We start from the raw sequence: 24,357 nt of genomic DNA on the forward strand, positions 1-24,357 counted from the left end.
AAACTTCTCTTTGACCAAAAACTTGAGGGCTCTGAGATCTAAAATTGGACGGAGACCTCACGTCTTCTTCACTACTAGAAAATAGCAGGAGTAAAACCCCCGGTTCTTCTGATCTACAGGGACTTCTTCTATGACAATAAGAAGAAGGGACTGAACCTCCTGAATAAGAGAGGACAGGTGAGGGTTGGAAGCAGACTCTCTTGGAGGATGTTCCAGAGGGATGAAGATGAAATGTAGAGAGTAACCCTCTCGAATGATTTGGAGAATCCAGAGATCGGAGGTGATGAGCTCCCAATGATGGAAATAGAGTTGATGGCGACCTCCGATTGGCTGAGGAAGAGGCTGAAGTAGAGGGATTGAAACTATGCTCTCTATCAGCAGTTCAGAAGGACTGAGCAGACTTGGCAAGAGCAGTCGGTTGGGTCTTGGGGGGATGCTGCTGCTTTTGCTTCTTCTGCTGAGGCCTTACTGGAGCAGAGGCTTTGGCTGAAAAACACCTCTGATAAGAAAAAGCAGGCCTGAAAGGTCTTGAGGATGGTTTGGACTTGGGTTTAACCAAGGTGTTCCAACAAGTCTCATGAGCCGAGAGTTTGGGGTCGCTGTATCTGCAGAATCCCCAAGAAGCTCGTCTCCTAAGCAAGGGACATTGGCTAGTTTAGCCTACAGATTAACGTCCATATCAGAGACTCTGAGCCACACTAGTCTCCTCATGGCTACAAACACAGAAGAGGCCCTGGAGGTGAGCTCAAAGATGTCATAAGCTGAATACACAATATACTTCCTCAATTGTAGCACAGTGCTGACGAGATATTGAAAACCCTTCAACTTACAAGAGGGGATTATACTTGTGATATGTAGGAAACTGTTTCATGAGATGCTTCAAGTAGTATGAGAAGTAGAAATTGTAGTTGACAGCTCAATTAGCCAACATGGAATTTTGGTAGAGTCTTTGACCAAATCTGTCCGTAGTTCGGGCCCTTCCTACCAGGAAGAACCGACACATAAACCTTGAATGGAGCAGATTTTTTAAGAATAGACTCCATAATAAAGGATTGATGAGGGAGCTGAGGTTTATCTAATCCTGGGAGAGATATGATCTTGTAGAGAGTATCCAATTTTCTAGGAGCCACCGGTACTGAGAGGTGATTCCATATTTTTGTAAAAAGTCTCTTAAAATTCCATGCAAGGGGAGCTTGAGCATGTCTTTAGGAGGATGATCATAATCCAAGGTTTCAAGGAGCTCCTCACTGTACTGAGAATCAGCCTCCAACTTCACCGAAAGATCCTTTCCCATTTTTCGTCTAAATCTAGTGAAAGAAAGCTTTTCGGTGGGGGAAGTAGCTCTAGCTGGAGAATATCTTGGAGACTTTGATGCAGGAGAATCATCAGCATTGGTAGAAGGTGACGAATCAGTGTCAGAGTCATCCTGTAAATCAGAATCCTGCAGCAGAGGAGAATGGTGCTTCGACCGGTGCCGGTCCAGTGTCGGGGTCTTAGAATGTTTTCTCTTGCGAGACACCTTCCCAGACTTTATGGAGCTCCTGTCAGAATGCCATTGAGCAGATGGAGACTGGTACTTGGAAGACTGATGCTTCGATGCCGGGGTGGTAGAACTGGATCGACTCCACGAATCATTGGGACACACCAATGGAGCATAGATGGTGCCAGAAGTCCTGGCAATGTTAGGCTCAGGCTGGACAGGTACTGGAGGAGTCAATGTCAGGAATAGCAACTGAAATTGATCCACGAGCTCCTCTCGAAGCAAGGCATCAAACCTCTGCCTCAAAGTAAGCACCGGTACATTGGACTATGTCACCAGTACCACAGATGTTGCGACATGTTCTGGAGAGGATGACTCCGAGGACGAAGCACTCAATAACGGAACTGGTCCCTTGCGCTTAGTCGGCATAAATTGGCTCGATGCCTTTGAGACCTGTGCCCCTGAAAGGGAAGGGGATGGCTTACCCAAGGGCGCGATGACCGGAGCCGATGTTGGTGCCTCTGGCGGTGTCATCTTCGATGCCGGTGACTTAGATGTAGTTGGTGTCGCCGGTGCATCACACTCCATACTGACACCGAAGGGCTTCTCTTGTTGTAGAATACGATTTTTGATAGTATGCTTCTGCAGCGAAGAGCAGCATTTACAAGTTTGAACATGGTGTTCGGGACTCAAACACTGCAGGCACCAGCTATGAGGGTCACCGATCACACTTTTTAAAACCTGTAAGTGGGCATGACATCTACAGGAACACCGCCTCAGCCAAATCAAACTCGATGGCTGAGATGTGACAGAAGGCCCCACCGAGGAAACCCCCCGCAAACAATGAAAAAAGAAAGAAAAGAAATAGTTGTTTTTTGGGGGGGGTTTACTGTCAACAAACTATAAATAAAAAGACAAAAAAGAGCACAAAAACGGGGAGGCAAGTGTGAAAAACCAAAGACCGTTAAGAAACACAACTTCAATGCTCCGCAGAAAAAATGGAACTGAGAAGCCACACGCCGATATTGGGAGGGAAGGCACTCAAGCATGCGTGATGTGGGCTATCGCAAACTTTCTAAAATTGTTAAAGTGGCAATGCACTTTTAAAATGTCCATACCGAGGCTCAGTGGATGACGTCACCCATATGTGAGAATATGCTGCCTGCTTGTTCTGGGATATTTGATATCCTGCAAATGCTAAAAAAAAACACCAAAATTCTAAGCGGCTTACAATAAAACAAAATTATATTAAATAAAGGAAATCTAAATAAAATAGGAGAGAAAAGAACCAAAATAATATAAGCATTCATTACCAAGAGCTGGATGATTCATCATTTGCTGAAATCAGATAAAATGCTAGGCACTTTTGAGTTACATAGAAACCTAGAAAAAGGGAGGCAGATAAAGACCATATAGCCTATCCAGTCTGCCCATTCATGCCACCTACTATCCCTTCTTCTGCCTGAGAGATCCTACATACTTATCCCAAGTTTTCTGGAATTCAGATATAGTTTTTGTCTCTAACACCCTTTCTGTGAAAAAGAATCAACAGTAATCTAAAGAAATAGCATCTCATGTCCCTCATTCCAGAGATTCCTTTCAAGTGAAAGAGATTTGCCTCCTATGCTTTTATGTAATGTAGGTATTTAAACATCTTTATCTACCCTTTCTCATTTTTCTTCCAAAACATACATAGAGCTCTTTAAGTCTGTCATTATATGCTTTATGATGAAGACCACCAACAATTTTAGTAGCTGTCCTCTGGATTGACTCAGATCTTGTTTATATATATATATTTTTTTTTTTGAGTATATATTTTTGAAGGTACAGTTTCCAGAATTCTACACAATATTCTAAATGAGGTCAGGGCCATCATCACCTTTTTCTTGAGGTTCATTCCTCTCCCTATGCATTGTGCCCTTATAAGGTGAAACACACAGAACATTTCTCTGTCTCTATAGGTTTGAATTGGAATAACCCAAAGATTCTGAATTGGTCTGGTGGGAAAGATAAGGAACAACAGATTAGGTTCTTACCTCGATAATATGGATTCTGTTAGGATACACAGGAGTCTGTAGTTGAGCTGTTGATTCCCATTTCCTGTGAAACTGCAGAAGGGTATTCTGCAGTGGAGAACAGCACCCTCCTCAGTTGGTACCAAAGCAATCGAACGCAATAGAAACATAGGAAAGGAGAAGGAGAGGCACAGGTAATTTCCCTGGCAACAAACATATTCTGCTCTGAAACTTAAGAAATAGAACAATGATTAATAAACAATTAACGAGCAAACAGTGAACAATAAATCACGTAAATGAGTAACTAAGAGCCAATCTGTTAAATGCAACAAGCAGGAGCTATATGACCTTCCCAAGATGAAAGAGAAAGGAACCCCTCCCCCCGGGCCCCTCCCTCCCACCAAATTTCATATTTTGTCTAATTTTTTTTTTCCTACCCCAGAGTTCAAATCTCACTATTTCCACCAACATTCCTTGTGACTTTTAGTGTACCTGAAAATTATTACAAACTGCCTTGATAATTAAAGAGACAAATTTCACATATCCTATCCTCTGAGAACCCTTAGCTGTGCAGGAACTTCAGTAGCTACTTTATATCACTATCCCTACACACTTGCAAACTGGCTGCCATTCCTAAGCCACGCTAAACAGAAGTGCGGTAGCTGCCTCTGGGAAGCGCAAACTTCATGCCAAGGGGATCATGAACAGATCGGAGAAGGTTATCATGCCGCTGTACCGGGCCATGGTACGCCCTCACCTGGAAAACTACATCCAGCACTGGTCGCCGTACATGAAGGACACAGTACTACTCAAAAAGGTCCAGAGAAGAGCGACTAAAATGGTTAAGGGGTTGGAGGAGTTGCCGTACAATGAGAGATTAGAGAAACTGGCCTTTTCTCCCTTGAAAAGAGGATACAGACGGGACATGATCGAAACATTCAAGATAATGAATGGAATAGACTTGGTAGATAAAGACAGGTTGTTCACCCTCTCCAAGATAAAGAGAATGAGAGGGCACTCTCTAAAGTTAAAAGGGGATAGATTCCGTACAAATGTAAGGAAGTTCTTCTTCACCCAGAGTTGTAAAACTGGAACGCTCTTCCGGAGGCTGTTATAGGGGAAAACACCCTCCAGGGATTCAAGACAAGGTTAGACAAGTTCCTGCTAAACCAGAACGTACACAGATAAGCCTAGTCTCAGTTAGGGCACTGGTCTTTGACCTAAAGGCTGCCGTGTGAACGGACTGCTGGGCACGATTGACCACTGGTCTGACCCAGCAGCGGCAATTCTTATGTGATAAAAGAATTCATGAAGAACTTTCATTGACGGCCTCAGATGCTTCACAGGTCTTTCTTGCCTTACAACCATAGAAACATCGGGAAAGGAAGGGAAAAAAAAAAAGAAAAGGTTGTGGAGAGGGAAGGAATGAACGATGTGGTTAGGGATGGAAAAAAACCCCAAACACCCAACTCCTTGAAATAGAGAAACGGCTCCCCGCAGGAGAGAGTATTCAATTCTGAGATCCATCTTGCTGAGATTATGGCACCCAAAAATACTATCTTAATCATATGGTCTAGCAGGGAAGCCTCTGAAAGAGGCTCATATAGAGCACGGGCCAAGTCCTTCAGGACCACATTGAGATCCCATAACAGAACGGTTTGCACAATTGAAGTTACAGGCTTTCTTACAGGGATTATTTTCTCTGATTTCAATGAAGCAGGAGTTTGAACTGTTTCTTCATTTCTGGGTGCTGAGGATGTAGCTCTAACTACTACACCACACTTTCTTCAAGGTGTGAGAAGCCGTGAAGAGTGCCAAGACCCAGAAGTGGCGGTGGAACATGTGAAATCTCAGAAACCTCCTGTGAGCCAGAAAGATGGAGATATGAAGGATATGCCTCCATCAAATCCAGAGATGCAAGGAACTCTGCTGGAGCTAAAGTTGCCATGACGGAATAGACCACTTCCATATGAAAGTGAGGGAACTTTAGGGCCTCATTTACAGACTTCAAATCCAGAATGGGCCTCCACTTGTCTGTGCTTTTCATTGGCACTACGAAGCACAGAGTATCTGCCTGATCCCAATTCTTCTTCGGATCTGGTTCTATGGCATGAATGTCTAAGAGTTGTTACACTGTTGCTCGGACACTGACCTCTTTCTCCGAGTCAAATTGATCTGGAGGGGGCCAGGAAAACCCGATCCTGTGCCCCTCCCTGATAATGTCCAGAACCCAGTGGTTGGACAAGATCTGTTCCCATTTGTCCCAGAATGCTGACAGCCGCCCTCTGATATGAGGAGAAGCAGCCATCTGCCTGGCAACACTGCTGCTTCTTAGAGGTCGAGCCACTGTGGGAACCCATAGGGGGCTGGTGCCTGTAATTGCCAAATCTCTGTCTGGACCTTTGAAAGGGCCTCTAAGATTAACCAGAGGAAAATTAGCAAGATCTCTTAAGAGGTACAAAATTGCCTCTATCACCCCCGGCAGGGTGATGGTTCCTACAGGAGGGATTTGGGGCAATGATCTGCCACACTGCCATGAGGTCATCTAGACCTTTGTCAAAGAGCATCTGCCCCTTGAAGGGTAATTTGCTGAGAGTGGCCTTGGAAGCTAAGTGGCCCGCCCAGTGTCTGACCAGAGCATCCAGTGCAGGAAAAAAAGTTTGTCTGTGCATTAGTACCGCAATGGAGCACTGTGCGGTGGAGGGCTGCTGGGCATCGAGCTTCAATATAAACAGGATATCAGAAATGACATGGGAAACTGAAGCTGGCCTGAAAAGGTGGCACACAGAGGGATCATCACTATGATTCATCGCCACTTCTGGCCCCTGGCTGCTGGATCCCATTAGGGATCCCACATCATCCACTGTCACAGGAGAGCCATGCAATGATAAAGGCATGGAAAGGGACTTCCTATTATCCCAGTACCACTCCGAAGGGTTACCAACATTGGAAGCCGGCGTGGTATGAGGCGAGAATGCCTGCCTGGGAGAAGGATCCCCCTTAGGTGGAGCAGGCACGCTCAAAAATAGCACAGTGCTTCCTGGTCCCATTAAGTAGGCTTTCCATAAAATACTGAAAGTCGGAGAAGCCCTGCATCAGGGGCCTGTGGCTCTTTGCGGTACTCCAGACTGGAGCTGAGGAGAGGAATCATCCACCACCACAGGCTTGCATTTTACCCCATCACTGCTTGGCACATCCGAGCAAGATCTCTTCTGCTTAGACCAGCTTTTATGGGATTTCGGGGAATCCAATGCCTTGGGGACCAAGCTTGAAGCTCTCACCTCTTCCTCCCGCTTCCTACAGCACATGGAACATGGCAACTCTGTACAACCAACACAGAATCTGGGATGAGAAAGATCTGGGGCATCTATAAGAGGCAATCATTAGCCAAACAAGTGTTTTTGAGGCAGAAAAAATGAGTTTTAAATTAGATCGCTAAAAATCCAAGATGGCCACTGTAAAAATATTGCACCAAAAACAGGCCATTGGAGACCGAACAAAAAATTAAAAATAGTGATTTTAGGGTTCTGGTTGAGGGGAACCCAAGATCTAACCCCATAAATCTCTAAAACTGAAAATTACAAACCCCCTCGATGTCCCCATAGAGAATAATTAATTTTAGTATTTATACACCGCTTATAACATAAGCAGTTTACATTCAGGTACTCGACTATTTCTCTCTATCTGTCTTGGTGGGCTCACAATCTTGACTAACAACCTAGGGCAATGGAGTGTTAAGTGACTTGCCTAGGGTCACAAGGAGCAGTGCTGGACTTGAACTTGCAACCTCAGAGTGCTGAAGCTGCAGCCCTCACCACTAGGCCACTCCTCCACTCACTGTGACTTCAGCTGTCTGTTTGTCTGAATAAGCCTGGTTGCAGGGAATGGATTTCTGTCTCAGAAATTGCACAAAATTCAACCATCGAAGGAATTCTTCAGGCTGCCACCTCCAAGATTCCTCATGCAGCAACAGGGAGAGAAATTACGCAGCCAGTTCCCTGATACTTAGGAGCCACACAGCCTGCACACTCAAGCCTCTGATAAAATCAGCAGGCAAGCCATTCCCAGGGGGATGGACCCTGAGCTCCTGATGGGACACAAAGTAGGCTGGCTCTGCAGGTACTCTATGAGATTGGCCTGGAAGCAGCAGTCCTCCCATGCGGGACTGCATCCTTTCTCTGATGGGAGTATGTCCAAACAAGGAACCTCCAAGCACCAAAGTCACAAAGAATTTCAAATTATCTGATGGAAAAATACCCAAAAATAATAAAGAGAAGCAGAGCAGAGCAAAACACACCTTCTAAGTTCGCTTACAGAAGGAATAACTGAGGAGGGTACTGCTCTCCACTGCAGAAGGGAATGAGTTTCAAGTTCTTAGTGATACCCTTCTGAAGTTTTGCGGGGAATGGGACTAAACAGCTCAAGTACTGACTCCTGTACATTCGCAAGAGAAGCTACTGTATTTCTTTATATTTCTAAAAAAGGTAAAACAGAAGTAGTAACATGTCTAGTTAAGAGAAAATACTTTACCATCTGCTTTTTCTTTCCAGTGGAACTTTTGTTGATTTTCTCTGGTAACTGGAAATACAAGAAGTTTAGGCATGAATTGTGGTAATCTCATTAAATTTATGCCTAGACACTGACAGATATGTTTTAGAAACCAGAGTTCAAATCTCACTATTTCCACCAACATTCCCTGTGACTTTTAGTGTACCTGGAAATTATTACAAACTGCCTTGATAATTAAAGAGACTAGTTTCACATATCCTACCCTCTGAGACCCTTAGCTGTGCAGGAACTTCAGAAGCTACTTTATATCACTGTCCCTACACAATTGCAAACTGGCTGCCATTCCAATGCCATGCTAAACAGAAGTGCTGCCTCTGGGAAGCGCAAACTTCATGCCAAGGGGATCATGAACAGATCGGAGAAGGTTATCATGCCGCTGTACCGGGCCATGGTACGCCCTCACCTGGAAAACTGCATCCAGCACTGGTCGCCGTACATGAAGGACACAGTACTACTCAAAAGGGTCCAGAGAAGAACGACTAAAATGGTTAAGGGGCTGGAGGAGCTGCTGTACAGTGAGAGATTAGAGAAACTGGTCTCTTCTCCCTTGAAAAGAGGAGACACAGGGGACATGATCAAAACATTCAAGATAATGAAGGGAATAGACTTAGTAGATAAAGACAGGTAGAGAGAACAAGAAGGCACTCTTTAAAGTTAAAAGGGGATAGATTCCATACAAATGTAAGGAAGTTCTTCTTCACCCAGAGAGTGGTAGAAAACTGGAACGCTCTTCCGGAGGCTGTTTTAGGAGGAAACACCCTCCAGGGATTCAAGACAAGGTTAGACAAGTTCCTGCTAAACCAGAACGTACGCAGGTAAGGCTAATCTCAGTTAGGGCACTGGTCTTTGACCTAAGGGCCGCCGCGTGAATGGACTGCTCGGCACGATGGACCACTGGTCTGACCCAGCAGCGGCAATTCTTATGTTCTTATGTGGTAAAAGAATTCATGAAGAACTTTCATTGACGCTTCACAGGTCTTCCTTGCCTTACAAGTAATGTGGCAATTTGAAGATTTGCTGTGGACTCCACACTATGAGAATCGCTTCACAGATTCTGTAGGAGCCACCAAAAACTGAGGAGTGCTGCACGTCCCATTGCAATAGTTGTTGTTCACCCTAGACAGCAGCTTTGAGTCAAAAGAAGTCAGACTTACCCCTGCTGACTGCTCCTCCTCACTCTCTCCATATTTTACTGTTAGGCAAAGTCTGTTAACTACCCCCAGTTTAACCATGCAGTTCCAGCCATTTCAGCTTTTATTTTATATTAAAGTTGCTGAGTCTGGTTATGAAACAAAAAAACTGGATAGGGGACCGCTTCAAGAATCAGATATGAACACTCAATCAGACAAGCAACCATCATGCTCTACTAGGAGAGCTCGTATCCAGAGACTGTGGCTGCAAGTCCATCCACCTGCTGGAAATGAGATTATGTACTTACCCTGGTACAGCTCTTTTCCAGTGGATAGGTGAGACATTCTAATAGCTGGGTTATTTCCCCATTCCCATCCCTGCATGCTGCAGAAGAAATCCATTCCAGATTTTTCACTCTGCCTCTGGTGTACTTCACTGTGCTGTTTAGTGCCCTCTACAGTTAGTACCCAAGCACCAAGGAGCTCTGAATATACGTGAAGTAGAGGCACCTGTAGCAACAGGTGAAACATATTGTTCTGTTCAAAAGTAAATAAATAGTACCATTAACTGCTAACACAGGCTTCAAAGAAGCTCAGAAACTGCTCCCCAATAAATGGAACATATACACAAATTCTTCCCAGTCTTCAACAGCTGACAAGCAGCCAAGAATCAGCTTGAAGAATTATAAACAGACTGAAAACTGTAAGCAGGCAAAGGAAAGACAGGACAGAGAGTCTAGAATGTCTTACCTATCTACTGGAAAAGAGCTTACCAGGGTAAGTACATAATCTCCTTTTCCATTGCAATAGGACGTACAAAAGCATTCTCCCCCTCCCAAAGAGCTAGGATGGGCTTGCTGTGCTGGCCTTAGGACCGACGAACCAAAAACAGAGTCCTGTCGGGCAGCTACATCCACTCTTTAAAACTTGGCAAACATGTGAAGAGAAGACCACATTGCTGCCCTGCAAATCTCCTCAGGAGGGACAGAACTAGCTTCGGCCCATGAGGAAGCCATATGCCTGGTAGTAGTGCTTCCCGATTCGAATCGATTCACTTTGGGTGAATTGATTCGATCAATTCACCGATTCACTTTGGGTGAATTGATTTGAATTGATGTGTATTTAAAAAAATAAATAAAAAAATAAAAAATCAGCCTCTCCGATTCGGGGCCCAACCTCCCCATGCCCGGCTGTCATCACGCTCACGAATCCTGCCACTCAAAACTTTTTTTTTTTTTTTAACTCTCTCACCGGCTTGTGGATTCTCCGGCCTGACTCGGCACAGCCTGAAGTTGTGTTCGACTCCGGTAAAGAAAGTACAAAAGAAAAAAAACCCAGGAGATTTTTCAAACCCTCCCCGTAACACTAGCCTGTATTAGCAGCTGCACCGCTCTCTCCTCCGTAGCTTTAGCGAGTCAATTCCCTTCTCCAGCCTCAGAGCCTCTACAGAAGGGAATTGACTCACTGGTTGACTCGCTGATTTAACAGAGAGAGGAAAAGTCATTTTTGTTTCTTTATTTTGTTTACACCACAGCGCTAGTGTGGGTAGGAGAGAGCAAAGGGGGTGTAGAAACTATAAAATAAACCCACCAGGATGTTTGAAAAAAACACCTAATTGGGCAGGAAAATCGAATCGAATTGAAAAGCCAATTCAATAGGCTGAATCGAATCAAAAATTTTTTTCCCCTGAATTGGGCAGCACCACCTGGTAGAATGCACCTTGACAGAGACAGTGGGCCGTTTCCCAGAAAGAATGTAGGATGACAAAATGGCCCTATGAATCCATCTTGAAATAGTGGCCTTGGAAGTGGGAGCACCCCGCTTAACAGAATGCATCAACACAGATGGTCAAATAAGCAAACTTGTTAGTTACCTCCAAATAACACAGAAGACCTCTGTGCACCTGCAGTTTCAATGGGCAGTCCTGTGACCAAGAACCGGTTGGCTGAAAGGCAGGCAAACACACTTCCTGATTAACATGGAAAGCTGAACACAACCTTCGTCAAGAAATCCAGAGAAAAGGGTCTCGGCAAGACAAAGCCTGCAGTTCCAACACACGACACGCCAAAGTAATGGCAACCAGAAAAACAGTCTTGAATGTCAGGTCCAAGAGAGAAGCATCTCGAAGAGGTTCAAAGGGAGCCTTTGTAAGGCTAGAAAGCACTAGGTCAAGGTCCTAGGAAGGGAAAGGCTGCTTAACCGGTGGTCTGACACAGCCCCAATCAAGAGACATCAGAATGAGACACCATTGAGGACTGACTGTCTCGGAATCTAATACAAGAGAGCCCAGCCATCTGGACCTGCAGAGAAGCCACAGTAAGACCTTTATCCAAAACAGCCTGAAGAAAGGCGAGAAACAGCAAGATCGGAGCTAAATATGAATCCACCCGGTCCTGGGTGTACCAATAGCAGAAGGCTTTCCACACTGTAGCATAAGCCGACACCGTGGATGAATTCTTAGACTTGAGAAGAGTCCAATACTTCTCCAGATACTAGATGCCATAGGAATAACTGGTAAAGTTCACAACTGGTTCCAAGGATTCCTTCAAACAAGATCATATAGAGTTAAGTCAAAAGATCTTTTATCCGACCCCTGGACAAACCCCTGCGGAGTACCACAAGGATCCCCACTATCGCCCATACTATTCAACCTCTTCATAGCTTCCTTAGGCACTGCCCTAGATGCCCTAAATATAACTTCTTTCAGCTATGCAGATGACATAACCATCATTCTTCCATTTGACATCCAAGACCCCATCTCCAACAGACGCCTGAAAACAACACTGGAAACTGTAGAAAAATGGATGATGTACCATAAGCTGAAACTGAATGCGGAGAAAGCAAAGTTACTTACCGTAACAGGTGTTATCCAGGGACAGCAGGCAGATATTCTTAACGCATGGGTGACGTCACCGACGGAGCCCCGGTACGGACACTTTTAACTAGAAAGTTCTAGTTGGCCGCACCGCGCATGCGTGAGTGCCTTCCCGCCCGACGGAGGAGTGCGTGGTCCCCAGTTAAGATAAGCCAGCTAAGAAGCCAACCCGGGGAGGTGGGTGGGACGTAAGAATATCTGCCTGCTGTCCCTGGATAACACCTGTTACGGTAAGTAACTGTGCTTTATCCCAGGACAAGCAGGCAGCATATTCTTAACGCATGGGTGACCTCTAAGCGAACAGAGAGGGAAGGAGCGATGGTTGGCCATTAGGAAAATAAATTATGCAACACAGATTGGCCGAAGGTATCCAGACAGTAGTGAGTAGTGAACGTGTGAACCGAGGACCAAGTGGCAGCCTTGCAGATTTCTTCGATGGACGTGGAACGGAGGAAAGCCACAGAAGCAGCCATAGCTCTGACCCTGTGGGCCGTGATAGCACCTTCCAGAGAGACACCGGCCCGAGCATAACAGAACGCAATGCAGGCAGCAAGCCAGTTGGAAAGCGTCCGTTTAGAGACAGGATGACCTAGACGGTTAGGGTCGAAGGTCAGAAAGAGCTGAGGGGACGAGCGGTGAGCCCTGGTACGGTCAAGGTAGTATGCAAGGGCACGCTTACAGTCCAGCGTGTGCAACGCCTGTTCCCCAGGATGAGAATGGGGTTTAGGGAAAAAGACAGGCAACACAATGGACTGGTTGAGGTGGAAGTCCGAAACCACCTTGGGAAGGAATTTAGGATGGGTACGCAGAACCACCTTGTCATGGTGAAAAACAGTGAAAGGTGGGTCGGCAACCAGTGCATGCAGCTCACTAACCCTTCTGGCAGAGGTGATGGCAATGAGGAAAAGCACCTTCCACGTAAGAAATTTGAGAGAATTTGTGGCAAGAGGCTCAAAAGGAGGTTTCATGAGGGCTGATAAAACCACATTCAGGTCCCAGACGACTGGAGGAGGCTTCAGAGGTGGTTTGACATTGAAGAGGCCTCTCATGAACCGGGAAACCAGGGGATGAGCCGTGAGAGGTTTTCCGAGGATAGGCTCATGAAACGCAGTGATGGCACTGAGGTGGACTCTGATTGAGGTAGACTTGAGGCCAGCGTTGGACAGAGAGAGCAAATAGTCTAGTACAGTTTCCACCGCTAATGAGGTGGGATTGTGGTGATGTAGTAGACACCAAGAGGAGAACCGGGTCCACATCTGATGGTAACATTGGAGGGTGGCCGGTTTCCTGGAGGCATTCAAAATACGACGGACAGGCTGAGACAGATTCTCTGGAGAGGTCAGCCCGAGAGAAACCAAGCTGTCAGGTGGAGCGAGGACAGATTGGGATGCAGTAGAGACTGATGCTGCTGTGTAAGTAGAGTAGGAAACACAGGGAGAGGAATGGGCTCTCTGGAGCTTAGCTGGAGCAGGAGGGAGAACCAGTGTTGGCGAGGCCACCGAGGGGCGATGAGAATCATGGTGGCTTTGTCCCTGCAGAGTTTGAATAACGTCCACAACATCAGAGGCAGTGGAGGAAAGGTATAGAGGAACCGATCCGTCCAGTTGAGCAGGAATGCATCCGGGGCCAGACGATGAGGAGAGAAGAGTCTGGAACAGAAATGGGGCAGCTGATGGTTGTGAGGAGCTGCAAAGAGGACCACCTGAGGAGTGCCCCACCAAGCAAAGATGAAGCGGAGTGTGGGAGGATCCAGAGTCCACTCGTGAGGTTGAAGGATGCGGCTGAGATTGTCGGCCAGGGAGTTCTGTTCGCCCTGGATATAGACAGCCTTGAGGAAGAGACTGTGGGCCGTGGCCCAGGTCCAGATGCGGATGGCCTCCTGAGAGAGGAGGGGAGATCCGGTGCCGCCTTGCTTGTTTATGTAGTACATGGCAACTTGGTTGTCTGTGCACAGGAGAAGAACCTGAGGGTAGAGAAGGTGCTGGAAGGCCTTGAGAGCATAGAACATGGCCCTGAGTTCCAGGAAATTGATGTGATGTTGACGATCCTGAGGGGTCCAGAGTCCCTGGGTGCGAAGATCTCCCAGGTGAGCTCCCCATGCATAGGGGGAGGCATCTGTGCTTATGATCATGGAGTGAGGGGATAGATGAAAGAGTAGACCCCTGGAAAGATTGGAGTTCAACCACTATTGAAGAGATTGCTGAAGAGACAATGTCACAGAGATGGGATGAGAAAGAGGATCCGTGGTCTGTGACCATTGGTTGGCTAGAGTCCATTGAGGTGTCCTGAGGTGGAGTTGCGCCAGAGGAAGCACATGGACCGTCGAGGCCATGTGGCCCAGGAGGACCATCATTTGCCGAGCTGGAATGGAGTGATGAAGGAGCACCTGAAGGCAGAGGTGGAGCAGGGTCCGTTGGCGGTCGGAGGGGAGAAACGCCCTCATCAGAGTGGTGTCAAGAACGGCTCCAATAAATTGAAGTCGCTGAGTTGGAAGCAGGTGCGACTTGGGGTAGTTGATCTCAAACCCCAGGAGATGGAGGAAGGAGATGGTGTGCTGAGTGGCTTGTAGCACAAGTGGAGACGTAGGTGCTTTCACCAACCAATCGTCCAAGTAGGGGAACACCTGGAGGTTGTGAGACCTGAGAAAGGCCGCCACCACAATAAGATACTTGGTGAACACCCTGGGCGATGATGCGAGGCCAAAGGGTAGCACTTTGTACTGATAGTGGCGGTGCTGTATCTGAAATCGGAGGTAGCGACGTGAAGTCAGATGGATTGGAATGTGAGTGTAGGCCTCTTTGAGGTCTAGGGAACATAGCCCGTCGTGTTGAGAGAGAAGAGGTTAAAGCGTGGCAAGGGAGAGCATTCTGAACTTTTCCTTGACCTGACACTTGTTGAGGTCCCGGAGATCGAGGATGGGACGGAGGTCTCCTGTCTTCTTGGGGACCAGGAAGTAGCGGGAGTAGAATCCCTCACCCCTTTGGTCTGAGGGTACCTCTTCGATGGCGTTGAGAAGAAGGAGGGAGTGGACCTCCCTCAGGAGGAGGGAGGATTGGGAGGAGTTGAAAGCAGACTCTATGGGAGGAGTGTCTGGTGGAAGAGTCTGAAAATTGAGGGAGTAACCGTGGCGAATGATGTTGAGGACCCACTGGTCTGATGTGATGACCTCCCAACGGCTGAGGAAAAGTTGGAGGCGTCCTCCGATAGGCTGAGGAAGAGGCAATGATGGTGGGAGACTGACCATGCCCTGGAGAAAAGAGTCAAAAGGGTTGAGATGGTTTTGACGGAGGGAGAGGCTTGGCAGGTTGGTGAGACTGGGAGCGAGCCTGAGTTTGATGCTGATGACGAGGTCGGCGAGGCTGCTGTTGTGGCGGGTTGAGAGGTCTGGCCGAGAACCTGCGCTGGTAGGAAGACTGCTGTCTGTAGGGGCGAGCAGGCGGAGTCTTCTTTTTAGGTTTCACCAGAGTATCCCACCTGGTCTCGTGTGCCGAGAGTTTCTGGGTTGTTGAGTCCAGGGACTCCCCGAAGAGTTCATCACCAAGACAAGGTGCGTTAGCCAGGCGGTCTTGATGGTTGATGTCGAGGTCAGAAACCCTCAGCCAGGCCAGACGCCGCATGGCAACAACCATGGCAGATGCTCGAGAGGTCAGCTCAATCGAGTCATAAATGGAGTGTACCATGAATTTCTGGAGTTGGAGCAGACTGGAAATTTGCTGTTGGAAGAGGGGGACCTTACGTTCAGGGATGTATTTTTGTAAGGAGGAGAGTTGTTGCACCAGATGCTTCATGTAGAAGGAGAAGTGAAAGGTGTAATTATTTGCCCTGTTGGCCAGCATCACATTCTGGAAAAGGCGCTTGCCAAACTTATCCATAGTTTTCCCCTCTCTGCCAGGAGGGGTGGAGGCATAGACACTGGAGCCCTGAGTTTTCTTTAAGGTGGACTCCACCAGGAGAGATTCATGGGGCAATTGAGGCTTGTCAAACCCTGGGATCGGAATGACCCGGTACAAGCTATCCAGTTTGCGAGGGGCCCCGGGGACAGTGAGGGGGTTCTCCCAATTTTTGTAAAAGGTTTCCCGTAGGATGTCGTGGACGGGTAACTTAAGGAATTCCTTGGGAGGTTGCTCAAAGTCTAGGGCATCGAGAAAAGCCTGGGACTTTTTAGAGTCGGACTCTAAGGGAATGGAAAGAGCTGCCGACATCTCCCTGAGGAATTTGGTGAAAGAGGACTGTTTGGGTTTTGAACCGATATCAGCCACCGAGGGTTCCTCGTCTGTCGACGAAGCGTCTTCCTCGGTACCGGGCGGGGATTCTTCCCATAAGTCCGGGTCCCTGATGTCAGGGTGCGCACGTTGGGACGTCGGTGTGGAGGGCTCGGCATGGCGGGTCTTGGAGAGAGACTTGCCGGAGCGTACCGAGGCGGTACCGGGAGAGGAAGACCGGCGCCGTTCCGGGTGCCGGGAAGGGTCGGTATCAGAGCGGGCCTGCACCGTAGGATTGGAACGGTGTGGTTCAGCCGAGAGCACTGGCATGGAAGTGTGAAGCGGTATCAAGGGGGTCGACACCGATGGGATCGTGCGAGGCTCGGACCGGTCCGGTACCGGAAGGTGTGGGGCCAACATTGCCGGCAACAGCTGCTGGAGTTGCTGCTGCAGCTGCTCTTGCAATTGGGCTTGGAGTATGGCCGCGATACGGTCTTCCAGGGGAGGCACCGGTACCGCTTTTTTCTTCTTCGGTACCATAGGTGCCGCTCCACGCTCCGGCGATGAGGAGGCCGATGACGAGGCACTCACCGATATCGGAGCAGAGCGTTTGTGGGGTCGGCGCTGTGCCGGGAGGACCGGAGTCGCAGCCGTGGCAGGAGGGCGCTCAAGGGAAGTGGAAGGCTTCTTAGCTGGCTTACCTGGGGCCAGCGACCCCGAAGAAGGATCCGGTGGCGTCGAAGTAGTCAGTGCCGACTTTTGAGGTGCTGTCGACGTCGCGGCATGTTCCATGGCAGATCCGGTACCGAAAAGAATATTTTGCTGGATCTGCCTATTTTTCAATGTGCGCTTTTTAAGAGTAGCATAGCGGGTGCAGGTGTCAGCCCGATGATCCGGACCCAAGCACTGCAGGCACCAATTGTGCGGGTTGGTGAGAGAGATCGGGCGTGCACACCGCTGGCACTTCTTAAAGCCCGGCTGAGGGGGCATGAAGGGAAACACGGCCTCCGCAAAATTGAAGACGGAGGCCTGTATGGTGGCAACAGGCCCCGCTGGGGCTGGCCTGAAAAAATAAAGAAAACCCGACGATTTTTTTTTTTTTAAAATAAAAAGAGAAGTAACCCGAAGGGAAAATAGAGAAAAAAAACGAAAAATTACGCGAGCGGGAAGGCAGAAACTGATTTTTCAATGGCCGTTGAAAACACATGCGTCTTCTTCGCTCCGCGGAAACGAAGAAACTGGGGACCACGCACTCCTCCGTCGGGCGGGAAGGCACTCGCGCATGCGCGGTGCGGCCAACTAGAACTTTCTAGTTAAAAGTGTCCGTACCGGGGCTCCGTCGGTGACGTCACCCATGCGTTAAGAATATGCTGCCTGCTTGTCCTGGGATAAAACCAAATTCCTACTACTAGAGAAGGAACAAAAGCCATCACTAACAGAACTGGAAGTAAACGCAATCAAATATCATATACAGAGCACTCTCAAAATTCTAGGAATACAATTAGACAGACGCTGCACTATGCAGACACAGATACACAAAGTCATACAGAAGGCATTCTTCACCATGCGAAACCTAAGAAAAATAAGAAAGTTCTTTACCAAAGAACACTACAAGATCATTGTACAATCCCTCACACTCAGTACCTTGGATTACTGCAACAGCCTCTACCTACCATGCCCAAACAACATAATAAAACAACTACAGACCGTTCAGAACACAGCCATCAGACTCATCTACTGTCTCAGCAAATTTGACCACATCACCCCCGCCTATGTAGACTCTCACTGGCTTCCGATAAAAGCAAGAACTCAATTCAAGTTCTATTATCTACTATTTAAAGTAACCCATGGAACTGCCCCCTGTTACCTAAACAACCGCCTATACCGCTACCACTCATCCAGATCAAGGAGAACTCAAAACCTATTCACCTTCCCCCCTCATAATGGCACCCGACGTAAGAAATTATATCACAGCCTTCTAGCGACACAGGCAGCGAAAATTGACCCCACCATCACCAAACTAATGATCAACACAACAGACATCAAAGTGTTTTGAAAAGAAATCAAAACATTTCTATTCAAAAAACACGTCCCTACTAACTAATCTCCTCCCCTTTCGCACAAGCTCTCCCTCTCTTGAATAACACATTAGTCAACTCCTAGAACCTTTCCTTCCAAAAAAATTCTGATTCCTAAATAAGCATCTACCTCACTATCCAACAAACTTCTTACGTCATTGTTAGGTAACTTCTCATCTGTAACCCGTATATACTGATATTCTCCACTGTATCCTGTTATCACTTGATTCTTTGCTATGTAATTCTTATAATTGAGTCCTCTACCACACCATGTAAAGTACATGAATCACTGTTATGTAATTCTCTAGATAATCTTTGTTACGCAATTCTCTCGGTAATGTCAAGATCTCTTATAATTTGTAATCCGCCTAGAACCGCAAGGCACAGGCGGAATAGAAATCAGTAATGTAATGTAATGTATCAACCACCAGAGTAGAATATCTTTTATGCTTTAAGCTGCGCACTCAAGAGCCACACTGAAAGAGCAACGGGACCCAGATCCGTCATGGCAAATGGTCCCTGTGTGAGAAAGTCTGGATAAGAGCTCAGTCAAAGGCTGCAACCCACGCATAGATGCATCAGATCTGCGTACCAAGGTCAGTGAGGCCAATCAGGAGCCACAAGAATGATGCAGCCAAGGAGAAAAGATATACAGGATAATCTCCTGAGGCCATGGCTGCACCAGAGCATGGAGCCCTTTGCTTGACTGAAGAAGTGAACTGCTTTCTTGTTTCTTGCTGTGGCCATGAGGTCAAAGTGAGGTCACCCCCAGCGCCCCACACTCTCTTGGAATGCCTCTGGGGACCAGACCCACTCGCCCGGATCAAAAGTCTGTCTATTTGAATGTTTTCCACTCCTGCCACATGAACTGCTGACAGCGCCAGAAGATGACGCTCCACCCAAAGAAAAAAAAGTCAGGCTTCTTGAACCAGTTGAATGCTCTTGGTCCTCCCTGGTGATTGACATAGGCTACTGCCATCGCATTGTCATAGAAGACCCTGACCACTTGGCCCTCCAGAGTCTTCTGCAAGCTCATCAGAGCCAAATGATTAGCCCTGAGCTCCAACCGGTTGATGGACCACTTTCTTTGTGAGGATGTCCAACACTCCTGAACAGAATAACGATTGCAATGGGCTCCCCAGCCCCGACGGCTGGCATTCATCATCAGCATGAATCAGGAGGCAATGTGGAGTGGTACGTTCCTGCAGAGCGATTGCGTGCGATGCCAGCAGTCCATGTTTGCTCGGGCTTCCAGAATCCATGGCAGATAAGTCTGCAAGGCATCTCGGTGTGGTGCCCAGTGAGAGAGAAAAGCATGTTGAAGAAGATGCATGTGCGCCCTCGCCCAAGGAACTACATCCAGTGTGGCAACCATGGATCCTAGAACCTGAAGATAATCTCACGCCGAAGGAGCTGGTCGCTCAAGAGAAAAAATCTGGTCATACAGCCTCTGTCTGCTACTTTCTGGCAAATAGACACAACCCACAGTTGTATCTAAGAAGACTCTCAGGTAGTCCAACAACTGCGTAGGCGTCATATGGCTCTTCCTGAAGTTAACAATCTCACCCAGGTCCTCCAGCACCTGCTCCACCATGTGGCGTCCCTCAGCCAACAAGGGAGCTCTGAACAAGTCAGTCGTCCAAATAAGGGTAAACCCGTAGCCCCATCTTTCGCAAGTTAGCCACCACCACCTCCATTCACCATGGTGAAGGTTCAAGGCACTTTTGCCAGCCTTACGGACAGGGCTGAGAACTGAGAATGCTGTTCCAGAACATGAAACCGCAGAAATTTGCAGTGGGCCAGAAAAATGAGAATGTTTCTCACAGGTTGTCAGCCTGTGTACTCATTGTGACCTGACAGGATCAGTGCTACAAACCTGCTTTCAGCTCTCTCACAATAGCTGTATGAAAATTTCACTGCCACAATGCTGGGACTCCTCTGTCTGACTACACTTCCACCTTGCCAAACCAACGGATGCACACTGAGACAGACGGAGGCACAAAGATGCAGCCGGCATTCTGCGAGACACCGCCGAGCCTCTTAAGGGCACCTAAGAGCCCGCACTCAACCCCTGTTTAACAGTAGGTGAGCCACTTCAGGGATGGCCCTGAATTCCAGAGAAACTATGCAGGCTGGCCAACAGGTACCCAATAAAGGGATCAGCCTGTCAGCTACAGCCCAAAGTCTGTGAATTCTCAAGCAGGCAGAGCTTCAGATTAGAGAATGACACGGGGCAAAATTCTGTCTCCGTCACTGCCCCGTCCCCGGACCACCATCCTCTTCACCGCCCCACCCCGCCATCCCCTTCACCGCCCCCATCTCTGCCGTCCCCTTCACCACCCTGTCACCGTCCCCGCTGTCCCTTTCACCGCCCCGTCTTCAGCGTCTTCTCCTCTCCATTCCCCCACCCCCAGCACCCTTCACGCGGTCCAGCAGCTCCCTCCTGCCGGCCAGCCGTGGATTTCCCTCCCTCCCTCCCTTTCCCTTCTCTTGTTGAAACTGGCGATTTCTATAAGGCTATGCGCTGTATTACAGCCGGAGCCTTGAAGTCACGTCGGGTTGCCTGCTAGAAAAGTCTCCTCCAATGCAACCAGAAACAGGAAGTTGCGTTGGAGGAGACTTTTCCAGCAGGCAACGCGACGCAACTTCAAGGCTCCGGCTGTAATACAGCACATAGCCTTATAGAAATCACCAGTTTCAACAAGAGAAGGTAAGGGAAAAGGAGGGAGGGAGATGCATGGCCGGACAGCCGGTGGGAGAGAGGGGGCTGCCGGATCGAATGCTCGTTCACCGCACGTTCACGCTCATTCACCGCTCCATGGGGCGGTGAATGGCCTTGTCCCCGATCTCGCGGTGACCTTTTTTTTGGTTTTTTTGGTTACCCTTGGCTAGCCGCGGGTAACAACCACAGTGTCATTCTCTACTTCAGATTCATATTAAGCAGGAAATTAACCGGAAAGGGGACAAAATTACATTGAATTTAAAACAATAAAATGGGGAGAGCAGAACACACACAACTGCAGTCATGCCTGCAGAAGGAAAAAAAAAAACTGTAGAGGGCGCTAAACAGCACAGTGAAGTACACCACAGGCAGAGTGAAAAATCCAGAGTGGATTCCTTCGGTGGCATGCAGGTATGGGGAAATAACTCGGCTGTCTAGAATGGCTCACCTATTGTACTGGAAAGAATATGTGATGAAGCTGAGGTAATGTTTTGAGTTTTGTGTTTTTGTATAGTCTAGTCTATTTTGGGTACTGGGTTCAGGCCTCAGAGGCAGTGGGAAGTAAATTAACAAGACAAGAACCAGATGGACAGACTAGATGGGCCTTTTGGCCTTTATCTGCCTTAATGTTTCTATGTAAAAAGTATATTATATAGGAATAGGGCTTTTACAAATATAAAGCATGAATTGGATTTAAAGTTACTTTTGTGTGTGTATAAGAAAATGTGGCTGTCCTTCTGAAAATGGCTGAGGAAGGGTATTTGTGAGTCGGGGTATGAGAGAGCACAGCAGAAAGAATCTGTGTCCTGAGAATGTCTTTCTGTATAGTAAAGGTTCTGTCCTGCAAATGGCTGAACTGAGTCTGGGGAAAGAGAGACTGTGTGTCTGTGAATATGAGGTGTGAAGAGGCTGGAGGAGAAAGAGGAAAAAAAGAGAGGGGCAGTGGGTTGAAGTCTGTCTTTTATAAATTTGAGTTTGTTCTAAAAATAGTATCTTTCTTTGTCCCAATTTGGTATTTGCTTGAAACAATGGCCCTTAACTGACAAGGTTGTGCGACTCCTATGGAGACCTGGTGGATGGAGTCAGTCTATCTTGGACCCTTTGTTCTATTCAAGCACCTGTCTTTATCATATCGTTTTAAATTTCAGGGCTTTGCAGGATACTCCCAAACACTGGGCTTAAGACATGTACAAGATTAGCAGGAGACATTCAGTCTTTTTCTGCAAACATTCATAGGGTCAGATTGTTCAATATAATATACCATAGTCTATTGAAATTTGTTCGACACTGAGGAGAAGAAGAAGAAGAAAGTGAAACCAGGGTTGTCTTGGCCACTGTGGAGGTATGAAGATTATGGTGGTTGGATTCTGTCAGAGTTTGAAATGTGCTGTCGAATCAAAGGAATGAGACGAGACACATTCAGGAATCTGTTTGTCCAGTGTGGAAGAAATGCAGGTAATTCCTGACAATGAGAATACAGTGAGGAGCAGAACTGTGTAAGATTGGAATGCTGGGAGATGCCCACAGGAGTATCGATGGAGATTCTGACGCCAAGAAAAATTAAGTAATACACTTGAAATGAGTGAACATTCGTGAGGTTGCAGGAATCTGCCTAATTTGTCTGTTAGAGAATGTTGGTTCGAGAAGATGATACATGGAATTAGCCAGGACCATATTTGGAGGACATCATTCATTGGACATATTTGGAGGACATCATTCATCATGTCAGAAAGTATGAGAGCGTGTATCTTATTGATTGTCTAGATAACACATGGATAACTGATTGTCAGATCTGAATAGAATGATTGGTTTAGGAAACTATCTTGAAAGGTGAAAGGGCATTGCAAAAGGCTGTAAGCCCTCAGATGGAAATGAAGGGATCTATTTATGTAGACTCCACGAATGTTGAGTGTGAAGGTCATCTAAATGAGTTTCTCATGTATACATGGATGTATCTATTGATAGGAGGTTTCAAACTGAAGGAACATGGAATAGGAGTTCTCCAGACAGGTTGTTTGGTTGTCTTTTTTTGTAGTTGTTACAACAAACCCCGAGGAGAATGCCAGAATGGAGAGGGTACCTGAAGACGCTATAAGAGGTCTGCTGTTCATACACAGTTTGCTTAACATAAACAACACTATCCCTTTTGAAGACATTTCCACCCAAAAAACCTATAATGAACTATCTACATCATGTAGAGAGAGAATATCCTTCATTATGTTTATTAAAAAATTAATTAATTAATTAACATACCACTTAAACTTAGGGTAGAACACACCATGAATATAATAATAATAATAATAATTTTATTCTTATATACCGCCATGCCCATCGAGTTCTAGGTGGTTCACAACAATTACATTAGGATTCGCATTGACATGCCAATTTACAAACAACGAATTGGGTTTACAAACAATGTATTGGATTTACAAACAGTGTATTGGATTTACAACATATTCAGCCGAACATGGCTGAAGGAGCGGAAGTGGGAAGTAGAGAGGGAGGGAAGGGGTCAATAGAGGGGGGAGGGGCCGGGCCGAACGGGCCGATTTATCATGATTTATTAGATTTACAACCACTTTAGCCGAACTTGGCTGATGAAGAAGGAGGAGGGTAAGTGAGCTGGAAGACAGCTATCAGTAAAGGGGGGAAAGGGTCGGGCGTGTGGCCAGGTAATTCTGGAGAGGGGGCGTTAGGGGGCTTGTTTGTTGAATAGATAAGTTTTGAGTGTTTTTCTGAAGTCGAGGTAAGTGGGAGCCTCGAGAATCATTTGGGCGATAAGTGCCAGAAAGATACAAAGGCAGACCTAGCCATGAACTTCTAGTTTGTAAAAGATTAAGAGTTGTTTGTTGAAAGTCTGGAAGCTGGTCTGGAGGAATAAACTGTTCAAAGTGAGAAAGTTGTTGCACCAGTTGCTTAAGGTCGAAAGACGTGTAAAAATTGTAGTTAAGAATGCCGCTAGTGAGCATGGAATTCTGGAAAAGACAATGACCAAAAGCTATCTAAATTATGGCCTTCTTGTTCAGATGTGGCGTTAGAAAAGCTTGTCTAGATGGAAGGTAACCATACAATCACCATTTTAGGAAAGATGTTTTCCAACTATCCATGAACCCTTCCATTTGAGTGACTCAATCGGCCCTCAGAAATGCCACCAGTAGTTCAATACCAGTGTTCTCCCCAGAAATTTTTTCTAGCCGGGTGGCATGAAAAAATAGCCGGGTGGGGCGGGACAGGGAAATATGTTGGTACAAATTTGATGCTATGCAAATTAACCCTCCCTGCTTAC

General features: G+C 47.0%; 1 protein-coding gene across 6 annotated transcripts in view; it reads right to left on the bottom strand.

Moving 5' to 3' along the window:
- The window catches only part of CHAF1A (chromatin assembly factor 1 subunit A), a 215,236-nt gene that overhangs the window by 150,527 nt on the left and 40,352 nt on the right, over positions 1-24,357 (bottom strand). For 5 of the 6 annotated variants that reach the window (XM_033954407.1, XM_033954406.1, XM_033954410.1 and 2 more), the window contains exon 4: positions 8,026-8,073. The exons of the other annotated variant lie outside the window; for it this stretch is intronic. In XM_033954407.1, coding sequence (XP_033810298.1) covers positions 8,026-8,073 — 48 coding nt within the window. The remainder of the gene's footprint in view (positions 1-8,025; positions 8,074-24,357) is intronic. 6 annotated transcript variants of the gene reach the window in all.

Source organism: Geotrypetes seraphini, chromosome 8, assembly GCF_902459505.1.
Source record: "Geotrypetes seraphini chromosome 8, aGeoSer1.1, whole genome shotgun sequence".
Taxonomy (NCBI): domain Eukaryota; kingdom Metazoa; phylum Chordata; class Amphibia; order Gymnophiona; family Dermophiidae; genus Geotrypetes; species Geotrypetes seraphini.